Genomic DNA, 18496 nt, shown 5'->3' with positions numbered 1-18496 from the left:
TGTCCAGCGGCATATGCACTCATGGTATGCATATGCGCAGATCGTGTGTATGTGTATCATGAGTCGGTGTACTGTATATGCCGCAAAAACATCAAGGACAAAAATAAACTACGTCCTTTCCTCTCTGTCCAGCATAAAGTAAAAGTCGTGAAACGTGATAGGTAGGCACTAACCGACAAAATAGCGTAATGGTGAAGTGTCCGACTTCTTGGTCGGTAGGTCGTGGGTTCGATCCCCGGCCGGGTCAGACCAAAGACCTGATTAGTAACACTGGTATCCCTGCTTGGCGCTCACGCATTACTGGGACAGCATGGAGGGGTGGAAAGAAAGCTATATCTGCATATCCTTGTCCAGCGGCATATGCACATCATGCACTAATGGCATGCATATGCACAGATCGTGTGTATGCCTGTCGGTGTCGGTGCATATGCCGCAAAAACATCAAGGACAAAAATAAATTAGGTCCTTGTTGAATGTCTGCTAGGATACGTTAGCTGGCGCAGTTGTTAATATGTCATGCTTGATTAGTTAAAGTCGTGTTTTTCTGCAAACATTTTTCATTCGTGTCGTGCCGTGTATTCCCATCTCATGGTAAACCTGCTACACCACCTTCCGAGTTCCGAGCCGATCTTTCTGCGACTTACATATCTTTGAAATGGAGAAAGGGATAGGCAGTAGCCAAATATTTTGCCTCTCGTGGGTGAAGCGGGGTGCCGCTAAATCAGACCCAGATATGGTAATGTTGAGTGCAGAGGAATTAAAGGAATTAAGAGAGGTGAAACAAGAACTAAAAGAAGAAACCAATGATGTAAACGAGGAGGTTTCTTCCGAAGAAGATGGCAATGCGGATGATGATTTAGACGAATATGATTTGGGCAATTACGATGAGGACGAGGGTGATTACGAAGGAATTGACAACATGTATGTGTATCCAAACAATGAGGATGATCCGTATATATTAAAAGGAGATGAGGAGGAATCCCTGGACTCTGATGAAGAACTAGAAAAGTCTTCTATGACTGTAAAACCGGAGGATAATCTCCTTATCTGTGCAAGATGTAGTCAAAACACCAGTGTGCTTGAAGTGTTTGTCTACAATCATGAGAATAAGGATTTTTTTGTTCATCATGATATACCATTGCTGGAAACGCCGTTATGTATGCAATGGATTGGTTTCGACCCTGGCGCCGATGATCGTGAAACAGGTAATCTTGTGGCTCTCGGTAATTTCAATTCAACTATTGATATTTGGGACTTGAATGTATTAAATACCCTAGAACCAGTGTTTACTATCGGCAAAGACTGTAACAAAAATCTTAAGAAAAAGCCTAGGAGAAGAAATTTTGTCCATCGAGATGCCATATTAGATTTGTCATGGTCTGAAAATGTCAATGACTGTCTTGCTAGCGCGTCTGCCGATGAAATAGTTGCGCTGTGGGATCTAGAAATGGGGGTAGCAACTGGTGTTTTCAAGGACCATTCCAGCAAAGTGCAAAGTGTGGAATGGCAACCACGCAGTAACGCTAATTTATGCTCCGGCTCTTTTGATGGTAAAATATATGTTTTGGATAAGACTACAAATACTAGTACTGCGCAATGGAAAGTGGACGGAGAAGTTGAAAGGATAACATGGAATCGGGGAAATAATCATTACTTCGCAGCAAGCACAGACAAAGGATTTGTTTATTATATGGATTGGCGAAAGCCAGGGAGTAACATATTCAAATGGAAGGCTCACAAGGAAGCAGTTCCTTCTTTATCAGTCTTCGCTTCGTTTTCCAAATGCTTTCTTAGCACTGCATCCAGCGATGGGTTTGTCAAAGTGTGGGATTTGGAAGACACTGACGCAAAAATGCCAAAGTTAGTTCACGAGAAGGACATCAAAGTAGGTATGGTGCACTGCCTACAACCGAACCCAGACGAGGAACTGGTTGTTGCCTGTGGAGGACAAAAAGACGCGGTCAGACTCTGGAATTTAGCTCAAACTCGCAATATTTCCTCTTATCTCGGTATAAGTAGCCCGAGTGAGGGTTTTGATACTTTGAAGCCGGAAGGGGGTGGTGATGATCATGACGATAATGTTCTCAAGTATGTCGCGGGCGATGATTATATTAAACCGAGTAAGATTGAAATGTCCTCCGCCAAAAGCAATGGTGGTAAAAAACGCAAGAAAAAGAAAAAGTCAGCATTGAAGGATATCAAGTCGAGTTGAGCATGTGTCAATATTTTTTTTAAAACACTGGATTGATACAAATGGAACCACTCATTAGGGAGTCATAAATTTGAGATGTTATGGTGACTCTGTTTCTACTACAAATTTGTTGTGACCCAATTTTACTACTGGTAGGAATATGCGGATATTCGGAACTTTGATAACCATTGACTCTATCGCCGTATCAGGATTCCTTCTCATTTAGTTTCTTCACCCTAGTCACAACATGGGGTCATTGCGACATCACTGATTCGTGTTTATAATGGAACCATGCGCTAACATATTAAGCTATCGGTTTTTGTTTCTTGATCTTTTTTTTGTTACTTTCTTCCTCGGCACGGTAATCAATGCCTCGGTTTACATTTTCGGTATAGGCCTACTTTGAACTTGCCGCTCCACCCGAACGTGCGCAAATCTTCTCTGTTTTATAGCGTTAATAAAATTAGATCTTCGTGCATGCTGAGATGGAAGGTGAGAATTTACTTCCGATTGATATACAATGTACCAAACTTGTGGACTGGCTTATTGATCGACGGCATTGCAACATCAGATGGCAGACTTCTGCGGAAGTAAGTAAATGATCGTTATCTATTTAAGTTGCGATTTAGCAATCACTTGAAAGTGTGAAGTAGGGGAGAGGAGGCCAAGATGAGACACGGGGCAAGATGAGACATGCAATTTTTTCACAGAAAAATTTTCTGATGGACAGATTCCTTCAACTATGTTGTTCCCATAATGCCATTCCATAGTCCTACCATATTAACAAGGCAAACAGATTTGAGGTTGGGCAGAAAAATGCCAAAAACTATATTTTCATAGCCTATGTCAGTTATGTGAATTCATGTTTGTAAGGGCATACCTATCATAGTACTTAATATTATAAAACAAGAATACTGGAGCTGGTTGAGTGCAATATTAGCAGTGTAATCATGCGCTTACCTCTGAAAAGTAACGGACAGAAATTTTTTTATTCAAATTTATATGTAAATTTAGGTGTGGGGGTAAGATGAGACAAAATCATGGGGGTAAGATGAGACATGGGTATCAGAGGGCTTTTCTATTGAAGGCCTCGGAAGATTGAAAATTTACTGTTGAAGGCACACAAAATGTATTATTTATCTAGTAGTTTACCAGATGTGACATTACAAGACAAAATAATAACGAAACTCTTATTGTTGCTGGATCTCATGGTTAATTGGTTTTCGATGTCATATATATTTGTATATGATGTACCAATTCTTTTTAAAAATGAATTATTTCATGATTATTATATTTTATTCACGATATTGCAGGTTGATTCATAATTTGGGATGAATTGGTGGTGTAATGAGCATGAATTGCTTGGTGTCTCATCTTAAACACAGTGTGTCTCATCTTACCCTCACCTGGGGGTAAGTTGAGACATTTGAGCAAGGATTTTTGAGGGCCAAGAAATCCATCGTTATGCTGTTCAATATAACTCAAGCCATCGTCATAGAAAGTAGAGATCACAGGCTTTCCATTGGTACCAAAATTAATCCTCAGAAGGCATTCCTCTTTGAGTGGCCTTGAATTATCAGAATAGTGTCTCATCTTGGCCTCCTCTCCCCTAGTTCATTGATCTAGCTATGGATTTGAGAAACTTGGGACGTACCGAATCTTCAAATATTTATGAGTGTGACTGTATTTTGACGATGAAGCGTGTTGTGGGCCTTAAGTTACCTCGATCTGGAGTATAAATTTAAAACTGAATAAAAAGGTACCGGTATGTTCATTTTTTCATATTTTTCGGCCATATTCATGTTTTTCAAAGTGAACCATGGCCAACATATGGCCGAAAGAAAATGAAAACTTGAGACGAAGTTAATTTTTTGAAAATGCGTAAAATGGACATAAAGCTACTTTGATACCACTGTGATGATATGTGGATAATCTCATATGGTTAATTCTGTTCCACACTTCAAAATTTCCTAGAGCCCGCGATTTCGGCTTGCTACAATATGTAGAATTTGTTTTTGGAGCGCATCAGTCAACCAGTCCTATTTACTGCTCAGGTTGTTAAAGAAAAAATCAACGATGCATTGAAAGACATGCCCAGCACCCCGGAGATGGAAAAATTACTGGAAGGTTCTTGCTTCCATTATTTCAAGTGCTTGAAAATTGTGGAGGTCTTGCGCGACACGGAAAAGGACAGCAAAAATATATTTGGAATGTATTCCTCGACCCGTATGAAGGTCGGTGAGTTTCTTATAAGACGAGTTCTGTGGAAGTCGCATTCAAATTTCATTGCTGCATAGGATTGGCAAGAAATCGTGAAGCTTTACGTGAAAGAGAATCTGTATTTGGCCGAGCTGTCCAGCAGATTGCTTCGCAACTTGAATTATGAGATCCCGTCAATAAAGAGGCAGATTGCAAAGTGTGAGCAAGTACAAGAAGTGAGTGATTACGACATGATCCCACAGGAATGTGTTAATTGAATTATGCCGATCAAGATGGACGTCAATGTCCCACTCCCAGGGACATGAGAAATTGCAACAAATTCTATGTACGGCTCATAATCTGAAAATTGTTGTCTCCTTTGCAACCCATCGTTGATTTGGCAAGCAAATCTCTACATTCAAAAGTTACATTCAGTCGATGGAATATATGGCTCGTGCTAATCAAGGATGTTGAGATCTGCAAATGGTTGATTTTGCTACAAAATAACTTGTGTAAATATTTGATCACTGATACTTGGTTCAAGTGGTTTGCTACTGCTCAGTGCTCACATACATAACCAATTGACTTCTGTATTTTATTCTATTGTTATTTTTACCTCTCTGCACTATAAAAGTCTGTCTATGTTCAGGAAACGGTACGAAAGGAACAAGATTGTGTGAAGAACGCTAACGAAGCCAGACGGTTATACAAAGTTGAATGTAGAAAAATCGGTGTCGAGGGCGATCAAGTTAAGAAAGAATTAGCCGATCTTGTTGAAAACTTACCCAATGAATTTGATGAAATCGCTCGAAAGGCCAAAAGTATCCGAGATATATCCGATTTTTACGCGGTTTTCGTCGAGTTCGCTGTGGGAAGGTGAATTTTATACAATGTTGCCAAATCCTGTGTCGAATAGTGGGATTTGCTACTTTGTGGTGTTGAATTGGTGGCAATTTGAGATGAACTTATTTTCGTTGTAGCGATGAGTTTCAAGATTCCATCACGCCGATGCTGAGATTTCTCTCCGAGCACGGCAACGCGACGGTGTACCAGTGGCGGACGGGAAGTGCTCCGACATCAGTGTTCCACCGTAAAGCAAGCGTGGCGTGCGAGAATGTGACAAGTAATGAGGACGGCGAGGCAAGTTTTGGTATTTTTGTGTCCTGGTAGTGTGCCCACTACACACAAGTAATCCATTTTAAATTTTTTATAATTTGCTTGAATAGCATAATGCACCTCCCTCTCCGGTATAGCATACGACTGAACCTAAATCATTATGGTTATTAAACATATATATTGATGCTGTATATTGCAAAGCGAGTCTGTGCTGTTGCATCAAGTGCAAGAAAAGTGGCTGACACATCATATAGGTTCCAATTACCAAAGAATGCAACTAAGACTTAGGTTGAGTTGAGAGAGTGCGACTGTGAAGAAATGTGTGCCGCAAAATTGGCGAAGGGATGAGAAGCGATGAGGCATGACGTCGAGACCACAGAGATGTATTGTTGTATCTAGAGTGCAATGGTTCATTTTGTGGAAATCTTTTAGCTGCAGTTCGAATACGGTGGCCTTCTGAAGAAAATGGCCGTTTTTTTCACACTTGTATCTTTAATTTGAGGTCACATCGCATTTAGAACGCAGTGCCGTTTAAACGGTGACTATCTTGCAGCATAGATAAGTTTGGCGCATGGCGCATGAACCAGACAATAATGAAGCTCTCTTCTATTTTTAGATCGACTGGGGTGCCATGGACGACATCCCAGCATCGGACGAGATCGATTTCGGTATCGATCTGGACGACGCCGGCATCGAAGGAATCACTTTGGAAACAGCAGGAGTGGAACAGCCTGCAGAGGGAGAGAACGGGTTTGAGATTATTGACGTTGAGAAGAAGGACTCGTGGCAAATTGAGGAGGTAAGACAGACGGTTCGATGTGGTGGTCACCGGGGTTTGACCGGCTCCCGTGCTGTCTCTGAACGAGTCTGATCCGTAGAGGAATAGCAGGGTTACTCGGGGTCGTTTTTTCAAAAGCTCACCAGTCCATTCTGCACTTACCGGACTAACACGTAACCTGGCAGATACAATGTATAACGTATATATACATTAGGGTGGAGTGAAAATGACTTTTTTTTTTAAATCGTAAAAGGGGGTTCTTAAATCCCGACAAATGACCTAAAACTTCAATAAAAACTGACTTTAGGTAACTACCCCTATTTTCCAGGCGGCAACCCCCCAATTTCTGCGCGCGAGGGGGGTAAAATGGCCCATCTCGGCAACCGCTGGTCGTAGAGTCATGATATATAGCTCAAAATCTGCGCAAACATCATGTTTATATCTGTCTTAAGAAGAAAGTGCCGTATATCACAATTTACGCTCGTTTTCGGTGAAACTTTTATTTGCTAAGTCATTGAAACAATATTGATGCATCCCTTTAAGAATAATAAATGGAATTACATTTTTAATGCCAAATTTACTAAGTGCCGAATTCACTTGTAACCTTTCAAAACACCGAACCGACCTGTGTGTTGTGGTTAGTGAGGGAATAAAAGTCGTCTAATAGTACATGCATCATCTATGAAGACGCACTGCTTGATAACTTATACTACGACTGATATATTTCAGAAATTAGAATGCCGCCTCTGGCCGCGTGCGGATTGGCGTTTTCGAAATTTGGAAATGGCTCAGCGCTCATCTGTTTGCTTCTTTGTAAACAACTCCTGCAATTTTGTTATTGTCTGCTTCTCATTTCTTAAATATTTTTTTTACTTCCAGTAGTTACTTGTTTCATCTAGTTTGATTGGCGGCAGTAAATTCCCAAATCGTATATGAAGGGACTTTTAGAGGTACAGAGCTTCAATAATTTTTATTTATAGCATATAGGCCTATATATGACTGTATATTGTGACCATCGTATCGCTGAGCACCATTTCGCTGAAATACTTTCTCTCAATTTTTGGAAATTATCTGGCTAGGGCTGTTGTTCATCGCACTGGCGTAATCTGCGATAGCAATTAAGGAACATGTGTTTGTCTTCCAAAAGATAAATTTGGATCCAAACTCCGGCGATGGAATTGCGACCGGCGATGACGCCATGACTGTTCTCGAAAATCTCAAGACAAGGACGCTGTTCATCAACGAGCTGATGGAGGTAGGACCCATACGCGGTAAACACGCATCCATACGAAAACCGCGTCTGTTGTTACGCTAGTCTACTTCCTCACAGTAATTGCATTCAAATATGTTGCCCAGTGTGTCATCAGCTATTTACATCGAATCCCACCATGAAAGTGAATGTACGTAGCTTGTAAAGTGATAGTACCATCAGATTTGTGTCTCCGAAACATCAGAGTTCTGTTTTTCCGGTTCTGTGATTCCAGATGTTAGGAATATTTCAATCTGAATTTGTAATTCAATGCTGAATCTTGGTTGGCCGCGTCTTTCAAACTGGATTCAAGCATGACAAGTCGATCTGGAATTCTAGGTGTATCGCACTTTGGAACTGTGCCGGTTTATCTAAATATCCGACATCGTTTTCCGACATGTTTACCACGAAAGCTCTGCGAATGTTGTTGTCCTTTTTTACAGCTGAGAGGTTTCCTGTCGCAAAGAGCGAAAGAGCTGTCGCTCGATACCGACGTGTTGAGCATCAATCAGTTCCAGTCGGCCCCCGCGGAACTGCAGATGCGGTCGATGGACGATATGAAAGCGATGCAACGCCGCGTCAACGAGATTTACGAGGCGTTGACTTCGACGCGGATGACTCACCTTTGCAGAATTCTCAGCTCTCCGAGGTAAATACATGTCAATGTGTACATAATGAGGCGATGACCGTCGGTTCTCAAGTAAAATTAGAGTAAGGTCATAAATTTCTAGTCAAGTAAGAGTAGAAGTAGCGATTTAAAAGTGAGTATTCAAGGCCTAGTTTTGCCTAAAAAACTGAAAACTGTCATAACCACTCGAGGAAGTAGTGCGAGTAGGTAAAATCTGCTTGAAGTACTTCGAAAATGATAAGTACTTTGTTACTGACCACCTCTGCGTGTGTGTGACGATCAGAGGCGGTCAGTAACAGTGTACCTACACTTTGTCGGACTACTCAAGAAGGTTTTGCCCACTTGCACTAAATTTTAATAATTGATTCAGGCTAATCTAAGGTTGCTGAATCAGATTCCGTGTTCAGAATTTCTCTATCATGTCACATTTTTACTATAAATTTTTCTCATTTCATACATTAATCAAATTTTGGCTTTCGTCAGCGACATCACGGTTACCATACAACAGCAACAGATCAAATATTGCTATTGAAATCATCTATAATGAAACGTGGGTTGTTGTAGTACAGAATGATTGAGTTTTTGGTGAACTTTGAATCCAATGATTCTCTATCTTCGTTCAATCAGAAGCTCTTTTCGACCCATAACATTACACTGGTCTACAAATTTTGCCCCAAAAATTTTAATAATATATTCAGGCTAATATTAGGTTGTTGAATCAGATTCTGTGCTCAGAATTTCTCTATCACGTCACTCTATATCAGTGGTTCTTAACCTTTTTTTCTCCAGCGCCCCCTTTCGAGAATTGTCTGGGTCTGGCGCCCCCCTATTTTATAGACTGTAGTAAAAAACAATGAGTAAGTGGTCGAAGTCCGGTTTCGCGTTGGGACTACACTATTAGAACTAGAACACTAGACTATTTAACGGTCCAATTGTATGTGCTATTTTCGGGCATCAAATACAGGTTGGCGTTATAATATAACCTTCAGGTACGGCGTACGGGCTCATAGCATTTGGTTCGAGATCGATGTACGTACAGTCGTACACATCCCGAATTCTCCTCTGCTATTGGCCACAGGGGGAAGTTAATTGTATTATGTATTGGGTTTTATTTTATTGTTTTGTGTGACTGCTAAATCAACTGAGAATGTGGTAGATATTTGCTCACATTAAATTTAGTAGGTACTGTACCAAGCTCTCAACTTTAACATGAATTGGGGCAACAACACCAAGCAGTATCATCCTTCATGATATGATATGATTTAATTTTGTAGTTCTTGAATACAAGTTTATTTAGTTAATCATTTTGGCCAAAAAGCGTCAAAACCTCTTCAATGTACACTCTCTTAAGTTGTACATAGTAGCCTACAGTGCTTTTTCAATTTCGACACGCAGTGCGCTGCAGGATACAATATCTCGTTCAAAACATTTTGTGAAAAATAACCCGAGCTATTGGTGTAAGTATCAGTTTATTTTCATCATTACAAAACACAACAAAACTGCCCTACATTGAAAAGATAGGATGGTGTCGGAACGACTTGGAGTAGCTAATAGCGTGACTGGAGTGTTATAACGGGAAATTGGCAATCCAAAAGTGTGACAAATTCCTTTTACATGAACTGAAATAAAATTTGGATTTGAATAAAATAGTATTTACGGTGAACACAACTATAATAAATAAACAAAGAATCGGTCACCGTAACTACTATTTTATTCAAATCAAAATTTTTCGACGGCAATAACTCCGCTTCCACTGGTTGGGATTGAACCAAATTTGGTGAGGATCGTTTCTATAGACAGCTTAACACTTTCATGGGGTGAACAGAAAATTTTCCAATTTTTTATTATTTATTTTTATATAATAAATAGAAACTTTCTTCTCCTGTAGCAAAGCGGTTACTGGCTGGAATTGAACCAAATTTTGTGTGTAGGCTTAAATTAGGTAACCTAACAATTTTATCAAGTAGCCAGTACGATTTGAAAAAAAAAGTCATTTTTGAAGAGCCCTAATTGGACACCTTGGATTATAACCCATCTATCAAAAGTATGCGACCCATTTACCAAATCTACTTCATGAAACTACTCGAGTGCTTTCGATATCCTCATTTTCTACTTGTACTTGAACTAGTTTAAACATATGTCTTTGAAATTGAAATCTACTTGTAATTAGTGGAAATGTTTGGTGTTACTTCTACTTTACCTTGAGCAGTAACGTTGAATAGGCTACCTTGACCACCTCTTGCAGTTAGCCGATCGGATGATCTACCGATTTGATCACGGTGTGACTTTGCTTGTGATTGGCCCTCAATCGTTGGTCTGACTGTCGCCGTTTCATTTCCAGATACGTCGATCGGCTGACCGACAACTTGAAAAGGCAACTGGCGCTGGTTGACAAGCATCTGAACACGAAAGTGAATTTCATCAACCGGCGAGCGGATGCCGGAGTCGAGCTGCGGTCTCTCGAACCACGGCTAAAGTCGCTGATCTCGGAAGCCAAGGAGTGGCAGAAATTGGTGATGCCGCAGCGAAATAGCACTGTCGGTGTAAGCGTAATAATGCCGATATTTTGTGACGTTTTAGATCGAGGACGATATCTCGAAAAGGTACAAGGACAGACCGATTCACTTGATGGGCACCATCAACCAGTTGTGAGAACTGCGGAATTCGTCGACCCCGCATGGGCCGGGTTGAAGTCACGCCGGGGTGGGTGCCCCGCTCCTTGAACGATTCATGAGTTTTCGGGTGGTTGTGGATCTTTGTGCAATGCAGAATTTGAGTTTTAATCGAGAGTTTATATGAGCTGCGTTAGGCTTATGATATATGCCGGTAGGTCAGTGTTTCCGTTTTGAGTATAATAAAATGTGAGGCGTCTGACTTTGTCCGAATATCTTGTAGCATAGTGGGGAGCTGTCAGGGCTGTGGAGTCGGTCCACTTTACCGCGGACTTCAGACATTTTCGATATGCATAATCGAACTCACATAACTATTACAGTTTCAAAAACTCGAACATTTTCTTCCCAGAAATCCGACTCGAAACATCCGGCTCAGAAAGCGATAGGTTTATTACAACTTTAGGTAATGTTATTGCCAAGTGAATCCACCTATTTCAATATGAACGTTTGGTTCGATTTATATGATTCCAAACCAGTGTTTTCCAAACTTCCTCAGCTTGCGGAACACTAGGAAGATTCTGAAATGCTCGCAGCACGGTTACAGAAGAAGAGTTGCTGTAAAAAAACATTTTCACGTACGAATAGGCTTGTTTACACTTATAAGACTGAAACGACGTTGCGTTGGTGCCAAACATGCGAGTATTTCATCGTCAATTTCAAAATCTCTCTCTCGGTTACAACTATGTTCATGCCATGACCACAGACAGGACCGACATTGAGGTTGTGAAGCATTTGAAAACAAAAATCTTTAGCATTTGGTGTGCCAATGGTTTGGAGAGAGCCACATGGACATGGAAAAGATTGTTACTGTTGCTCGTGTGTTTTTATTTTGGATTCAATGACAAAAATCAGCATAAAATTCAATATCCAATTTGACTTGCGCAATATGACCGATTCCTCATGGGCCAGATGTTACAATTCCATTGCCTTCAAAAGTTTTACCAACAGTTGAAGAAGATTCTCTCGGTGAAGAGTCTTCGTCTGAAGAATGTTCTCAGCTTGAGTGTGATCAGCAGCTATATAAAGTTGAATCAAGCTGAACTTTGTCAGAAATTGTTATTTGCCAAATTAATCGGCTCTTATTGTATGTTCAAGATTAAAAGCCAAACATATACTTGGCACTGATACCACTGTTGCTTGGTACATGCATCGTGGTAGTGACAGGGCCGTAACAGCACTTCGTCAGCCCCCCCAAAAACGTTGGTTTTTGGCCCCCCATATGGTGATAAACCGAAATTCTGCTACAGGGTAGGTGCGATGACATGCAAAATAAGGTCAAAAACATGCAAAATAAGGTCAGTCGCGACATGCAAAATAAGGTCAGTCACATGCAAAATAAGGTCAATCGCGACATGTAAAATAAGGTCAGTCCGAGCATGAATCCAAATCTATACTTCAATTACAAATCCAACTCTTTTTCTTATGAAAACGAAATTCAAAATATCTTTCCTGTATAGTAGCCTACTTTCAACATTGAAATTCCTTATCTATATCCTAGATCTTAAGAAGTTTCAATCAAAAGATAATCATGATTATCTTGATTACGAAGTCAGTCGCATGTAGAATATTATTATCAGTCCGCGCATAAATCCAAATCCATATTTCAATTAGAAATCCAACTCTTTCTCTTATGAAAAATAAATTAAAAAAATATCTTTCCTATATAGTAATTTCATGATTGACATTCCTCATCTATATCCTAAAACTGAAGATGTTTCAACAAAATATAATCAGACGATTATTACGATTACGAGGTGATTAGTCGCATGCAGAATATTAACAGTCCGTGTATAAATCCAAATATTTACTTCAAATCCAACTTATTTTCTTGTGCCACTGACCTTAGTCTGCAATCTGCATGTGGCGACTGACCTTATTTTGCATGCGACTGACCTTATTTTGCATGTGACTGACCTTATTCTGCATGTCGCGAGTGACCTTATTTTGCATGTGACTGACATTATTCTGCATGTCGCGAGTGACCTTATTTTGCATGCGACTGACCTTATTTTGCATGTTTTTGACCTTATTTTGCATGTCATCGCACCAACCCTCCTCAAATTCTGGGGGGCTTCGGCCCGCCAGGTGATTCATTTTCCCCAATCCGGCCCGCTGACCGGAGAAGTTGCCCGTCCCTGAGCTAGAACGAGTCGCGGCATAAAGATCAGGGCTGTGGAGTCGGAGTCGGTGGAGTCGGAGTCTGGGTAATTTTCGCTTAATGGAGTCGGAGTCGTGAAAACTATAATAGCTGGAGTCGGAGTCGGTGGAAAAATACTGACTGGAGTCGGAGTCGGAGTTTGTGAGAATGAACCTGACTTCGACTCCGACTCCGACTCCACCATCTCTATCATGAGAACATTTGCTTTCAAAGAATTTTCAATAGAATTTTTATGTACCACCAATCACTGTTATTAATAACCATACATATCAGGTGCGGCCAGCCCGTGGCACGAAGGCCAAATTTGGCACACGAGAAGGTTAGGTGTGGCCTGCGAGGTAATTCTCGAAATTATGTATGACATCAGGTACAATAATTGCCAGGCCAACCAAAATTTGATTAGCATGACCGCGAAATTTGATGATGACTAAAACAACAGTTCTGACGCATTGACGTACCCAGGGGCCAGCCACATTTATCCCAGATCTTCGTATATGAGCATAAAGTAGAATATTTCATAGCAGATTTATTTGACTTGAAATTTTTCTCGGTACTTCGCATGATTCATTGTCACTAGATTTCTTGCATTCAGTAATTGAGCCCCCTTCTGAAAATTATAAATATATATTATTCACAGAATTGAGTCTAACTATATTCGCATTTAGGAGATAACGTGTCGTCCAACATGCGGCTTCGCTTGTGCACTCGCAGCAAGATCGTCGAGAAAACATTTGCACAAAATGATAGAGGCATGTTCACTGATGCCGTCGATTTTGCTATGTCTAAACGTCGAATAATCCTGTCCTTGCGAAATGAGCCCAGTGGTATACAGATGCGACCCCCAATGTATGTTAGCTACAAATTTATTGATATAATTCAGTCATTATCTTGCAAAAAAATTTCGCGCTCGGCGCGACCAGGGCCTGGTTGCGCACTGCACAGTTGCATGACATATTGTTATCAATTTTAGAGCGTATTAATATAAGTCTTGTTTGGAATGTTACCTAATTCGGTTCGCTCCTATCGGACGACTACAAAAAGGTTATCAACAGACCAGTTGCCCGCGCAATGGTTCGTAAATCTCAGGTGTCCCTTCGGCCGAAAAAGTTGCCCACCCCTGATACAGGTAAAATTAGACATTACTTGCAAATTACAACTCAGTTGCAGAGGGGAAGAAAATCGCAATATGCGTTTTCGAGATGCAGTCACAATTGATGCAATTTTTGGAATTATACCATGATACTGTGACAGAGCAAATGCATCGGCTGGTTTTGTAAAATTGTAAAAATGATGTAAATATGACCAAACGATGCTTCCCACTTAAAAAAATTAAAAATATTTGTAGTGTAGCTTAGCTGTTTGGGTCGAACAAATGATTAAGAAAGACTGCAAGTCCCAATCCTTGAATACTTGATTAAGTACATGTAGACTAGACATAGGCTATGGTCTTTGACTACTTAACTAAATTCCATTTATGACCAATTTCTATTAGTAGTAGGATAAGAGTGTGTGTGCTTGTAATCAGGATAGTGTGCAATGACAAAATTAGTAAGTTCAATCTCTTTATTAGTTGCTGACTCATACGCCAGAGCTACACTTGGATTTTTATCTACATTTTTATTATACAGGATTGGATATGATATCTGCCATATTTGAATGATTCATACATTTCGGGATATTAGAGAGTCCACGCTGTAAAAACTTGAAAAAGGAAGGATATTTAGCAAATCTTTCTTTCATGTTAATTGCATAGTGGATAATTCGAGCTGTTCCACAATGAAAGATTTAGCATGCCACCGTTAATCATATGTTTGCATATGGTTAATGGTTGTATGATAGTCATTCAACCGACAATGTGGCATATAATTTTCGAAGTAAATTGGTAATAATGCTGGAGTCGGAGTCGGGAGTCGGAGTCGGAGTCGGTACGTTTAAAGACCCAAGAGTCGGAGTCGGAGTCGGAGTCGGAGTCGGTATATTGAAAATGTGTGGAGTCGGAGTCGGAGCCGGAGTGGGTGGTAAAATTTACCGACTCCACAGCCCTGATAAAGATCAACATTGAAAATGAACTTTTTCACTTTTTCATAATTTTCCGAGTTACAATTCTGAAGTAAAATCCGGAAAAAATGGTAACTTTGTGGTTGGTTGACTAAAAAAAAGGTCATTTTTCCAACTTGGCTCCAGAAATTGACACCTCAAATCCTGAAATACAGTTTTTCTTTCACATTATCCGTTGGTTGACTAAAAAAAATCAAAAGAGGACATTTGGGCGTCCTCCGAGGACACTTTCAAAAAATTCAAAAAAGAGGACAAATCCTCTTAAAAGAGGACGTATGGTAACCCTATACACTATAGGCCGAGATGGATGTCAGTTTATGAGACCGCAACTGCGCGTCGTTCCGCATCCTCCTATATGTTCATTACATCGCCTGGTGTCTTATCGCATTGTACAATGTACATTGTGTGCATCGTTCATAATGTTGATCGGATGAAAATATAATCTCCTGATTATTGGTTATTGTCTTACCATACAATTACATAGGCTACAATACGGCAATGCGCCTTATTGCACTACTGCATAAAGATATTTTTGCTGACAGTGAAAGATCCCACAGAAAATTAATACGCCCTATAAAGTTGATATGTTACAATTTGGTTTCCCTGAGTTTTCGAGCAAATAAAAATCATATCTGAGGTACCGTATATATCATTAATTGGCGTGTAGACCATTTCCGATCGCGGTCAGCGTATTATAGGCTACGAAATCGCGAGTGGTAATGTTATGAATAGTTACTGGGATTGGTTATGGTCACGCAATGTGCGAAAAATATTCAGATTCACGAATGGATTCCGTCATTAATAGTATCAGTATCACATTATTATTATCAAATATTTATCCTTTCTCAGCCCATGTGATCAGATTCACCGGTAGAGTTGATGGAGAGAGTGCTTTCGAAAATTTAGGGCAAGTTATAAATGATAATTCATCTTCGGGTAGGCCCATTGTTGTTAGTCACTTTGTTGCATACTGTTATTTCTCGACCCCCATCAGGATTGTCAGCATAGTGCGAATATATTGGAATCGCCCAAATGTACAATAAACAAATTTCTTTCGTGAGCAGCACACGATTCTGATTCCGGCTCAGATTGCAATAAGGGCGCTACTATATTTAAATCGAAAAATGAAGTCGCATTGAATCGCGCAGGCGCAAAAAAAATTTCGAGATTAATTGAAATCTCTCAAAATTTCGGGAGAGAATTCGTAATTTCAATCTGCATGTTGACGACCGCCATGGCCTGTTTTTAGTAGGCCATGCGGCCGCCAACACATACTAATTGAGGTACATGTCGACGGCCGCACAAATTCCTTTCTATGGGCGCAGGTTGCCCACCTCTGGTCTATAGTCTATTTAATTCTATATTCGATCCTCGATTTAAAATCAATGGCAAACGCAATGACTTTATCATACCTCATACTTCGAAAAGACAACTTGACTTGAATTGTGACTTCACTCGTGACTTGACTTGACTTGACTTGACTTGACTTGACTTGACTCGAGTAAAAATGAGCAATGACTCGAGATGACTTGTTACTCGAAGTTATCATACCTCATACTTCGAAAAGACAACTTGACTTGAATTGTGACTTGACTTGACTTGACTCGAGTAAAAATGAGCAATGACTCGAGATGACTTGTTACTCGAAGGCAGTGACTTGATTCCAACACTGACTCATACAGCCTTGTCAAGTCTCAGCCGATAATTTAGGCGTGTCTTGCTTGAGGAATGCATTATAATATGTTATAATATGTCATAATATTATAATATGCTTTCATGTATGCCGCGTTTCTCATGGCAGGAACATTCGTTCCTTCTCCGCTGCCTGCTAGAGTGGAAATATCGGAGATCCTATGATCTTGAGGGTTTCTCTTTGTATCCTGGCTGCACGCGTTACGTTTGCACTCACTGTGCAGGTGCAGTGTGCATAGGCCTACGATGACGAGGCGGGTGAAGATAAATCTAAGAACCTGAATACTATACAACAACAGGTAGGCTACTCTGAATCCTTGCTAGGGGCATGGTTGTGCGTCGAACAAGTCGCTGCTCAAAAGATTCGGTGTCCTAAACATAAAGGATATATGCATGATTAGAAATGGCCATGTTTATGTATCAGTTCCATTGCGGTCACAGTCCCGAAAATCTCAATGACTTTTTTTTTTAGCTCGGAACCAACAACGCATAAATAGGCCGAAAACCAGGGCTTCGGAACCGGAGCGGTGTATTTTCAGCGGAGCAGGAGCTCTGCATAAAATTCAAGTGGAATCGGAGATGGAGCCGGTTGTTTGAAATATAGCCCGGCTCCGGTGTATTCCATAAGATGCTATGCTACTACTATTGGCTGAATCTACATAATTTTACGGTAATCGTCCACAAAATTAATAACGATCGCTTCGATTGCACCACCTTTTCTAACTATGTTCAGTTCAGTCATGCATAGGCGCCAAACCTGGATAGGATAGACTTGCCGCGGCTTACTCCGTAACTACTGTATTGTGGGTATTCTTCACACCTGCAATTTCCTCTTCAGGGCAACACCGATGGCCAATTGTGCGGTTGTAAAAAGAATGACCACTGTGCATTTCACAAAATGGGACTGATGCTTATGTGAGCTGAGCAATTTAACTAATTTCCTGATTAGTTATCAGACGAATATGTAAGCCACGTCGCAGGATAAAAACGTGATCTTGCTGCTGAATTAAACGAGCAAATGAACGTTCTTTGGTGATAGTTTTTAACTGCATCGCGAAATTGGACAGTGCTTTTTTTTGTGTTATTCATGGTGTTTGTCGACTACTATGGTCATTTGCACCAGGCCGATATTGTGTACGCCTATACGAATTGAAATTCACTCCAGTAAGGATTTGCGAATGTAAATAGGGAAATGCATAAAAGCAGGCCACAACGTCACTATAGTCCGTACGACATATATCTATATGCGACATGTGAAATATATGGCTCTTTCCGTCACCAAACCAGCAATTAAGACAGTGTCAGAGAAAAAAACAAGCTCGACCGTCACATGATACTGAATATGTAATAACTATCCAATGCAGCATCATGTTTACTGTGTGTTGTATTTATTATATCGTTTTATCATTCAAACTACCGGTTACTATGTAAACCAGGGGTGTCAAACATACAGCCCGCGGGCCGGATCCGGCCCGCCAGACCATTTCATCAATTATGAGTAGATTAAAAAATTATTATACTATTATCCAGCACATTTGTTACAAATGTTGAGATTTTTTGCAGGAAGTACTTCCATTGAATATTCCTCAAAAACAGCAAATGTTGAGCATGTTCATCGTTCATAGGCCACATTATATTGTGGTTTGTGGTATTCAAGGTATTTGTCGACTACCATGGTCATTTACACCAGGCCGATATTCCCTATTTTTGATTCCGTAACTGCCGACTTGTAGCACGGCACACTTCCAGACTTTC

At 40.4% G+C, this 18496-nt stretch overlaps 3 protein-coding genes across 3 annotated transcripts in view; 2 read left to right on the top strand and 1 right to left on the bottom strand.

The window, feature by feature from the left end:
- Window positions 1-18496, bottom strand: part of LOC145440416 (ubiquitin carboxyl-terminal hydrolase calypso-like) — a 66709-nt gene that overhangs the window by 38457 nt on the left and 9756 nt on the right. The window lies entirely within an intron of this gene.
- On the top strand, window positions 516-2643 carry LOC145440411 (periodic tryptophan protein 1 homolog). The gene has a single exon (XM_080318016.1). It carries the CDS (start codon window positions 656-658, stop codon window positions 2210-2212), a length of 1557 nt encoding a protein of 518 aa, XP_080174142.1. The 5' UTR covers window positions 516-655; the 3' UTR covers window positions 2213-2643.
- Window positions 2642-11035, top strand: LOC145440412 (CDK5 regulatory subunit-associated protein 3-like). Its single transcript, XM_080318017.1, has 10 exons — window positions 2642-2781; window positions 4246-4425; window positions 4489-4626; window positions 5040-5266; window positions 5371-5530; window positions 6123-6305; window positions 7432-7539; window positions 7977-8182; window positions 10503-10674; window positions 10742-11035. Exons 1-10 carry the CDS (start codon window positions 2677-2679, stop codon window positions 10811-10813), a joined length of 1551 nt encoding a protein of 516 aa, XP_080174143.1. The 5' UTR covers window positions 2642-2676; the 3' UTR covers window positions 10814-11035.

Source organism: Botryllus schlosseri, chromosome 6, assembly GCF_051294905.1.
Source record: "Botryllus schlosseri isolate E-star chromosome 6, Bs_hap1, whole genome shotgun sequence".
In the NCBI taxonomy this organism is placed as follows: domain Eukaryota; kingdom Metazoa; phylum Chordata; class Ascidiacea; order Stolidobranchia; family Styelidae; genus Botryllus; species Botryllus schlosseri.
This window is presented reverse-complemented; position numbering and strand designations above follow the sequence as displayed.

What these genes read in the sequence shown, in the direction of transcription:
- LOC145440411 (XM_080318016.1), top strand. Translation starts at nt 656, where the DNA reads ATGGAGAAAGGGATAGGCAGTAGCCAAATATTTTGCCTCTCGTGGGTG.
- LOC145440412 (XM_080318017.1), top strand. Translation starts at nt 2,677, where the DNA reads ATGGAAGGTGAGAATTTACTTCCGATTGATATACAATGTACCAAACTT. An exon ending in ACTCGTGGCAAATTGAGGAG is followed by an intron (nt 6,306 to 7,431) that starts GTAAGACAGACG and finishes GTCTTCCAAAAG; the next exon opens with ATAAATTTGGATCCAAACTC. An exon ending in CCAAGGAGTGGCAGAAATTG is followed by an intron (nt 10,675 to 10,741) that starts GTGATGCCGCAG and finishes GTGACGTTTTAG; the next exon opens with ATCGAGGACGATATCTCGAA.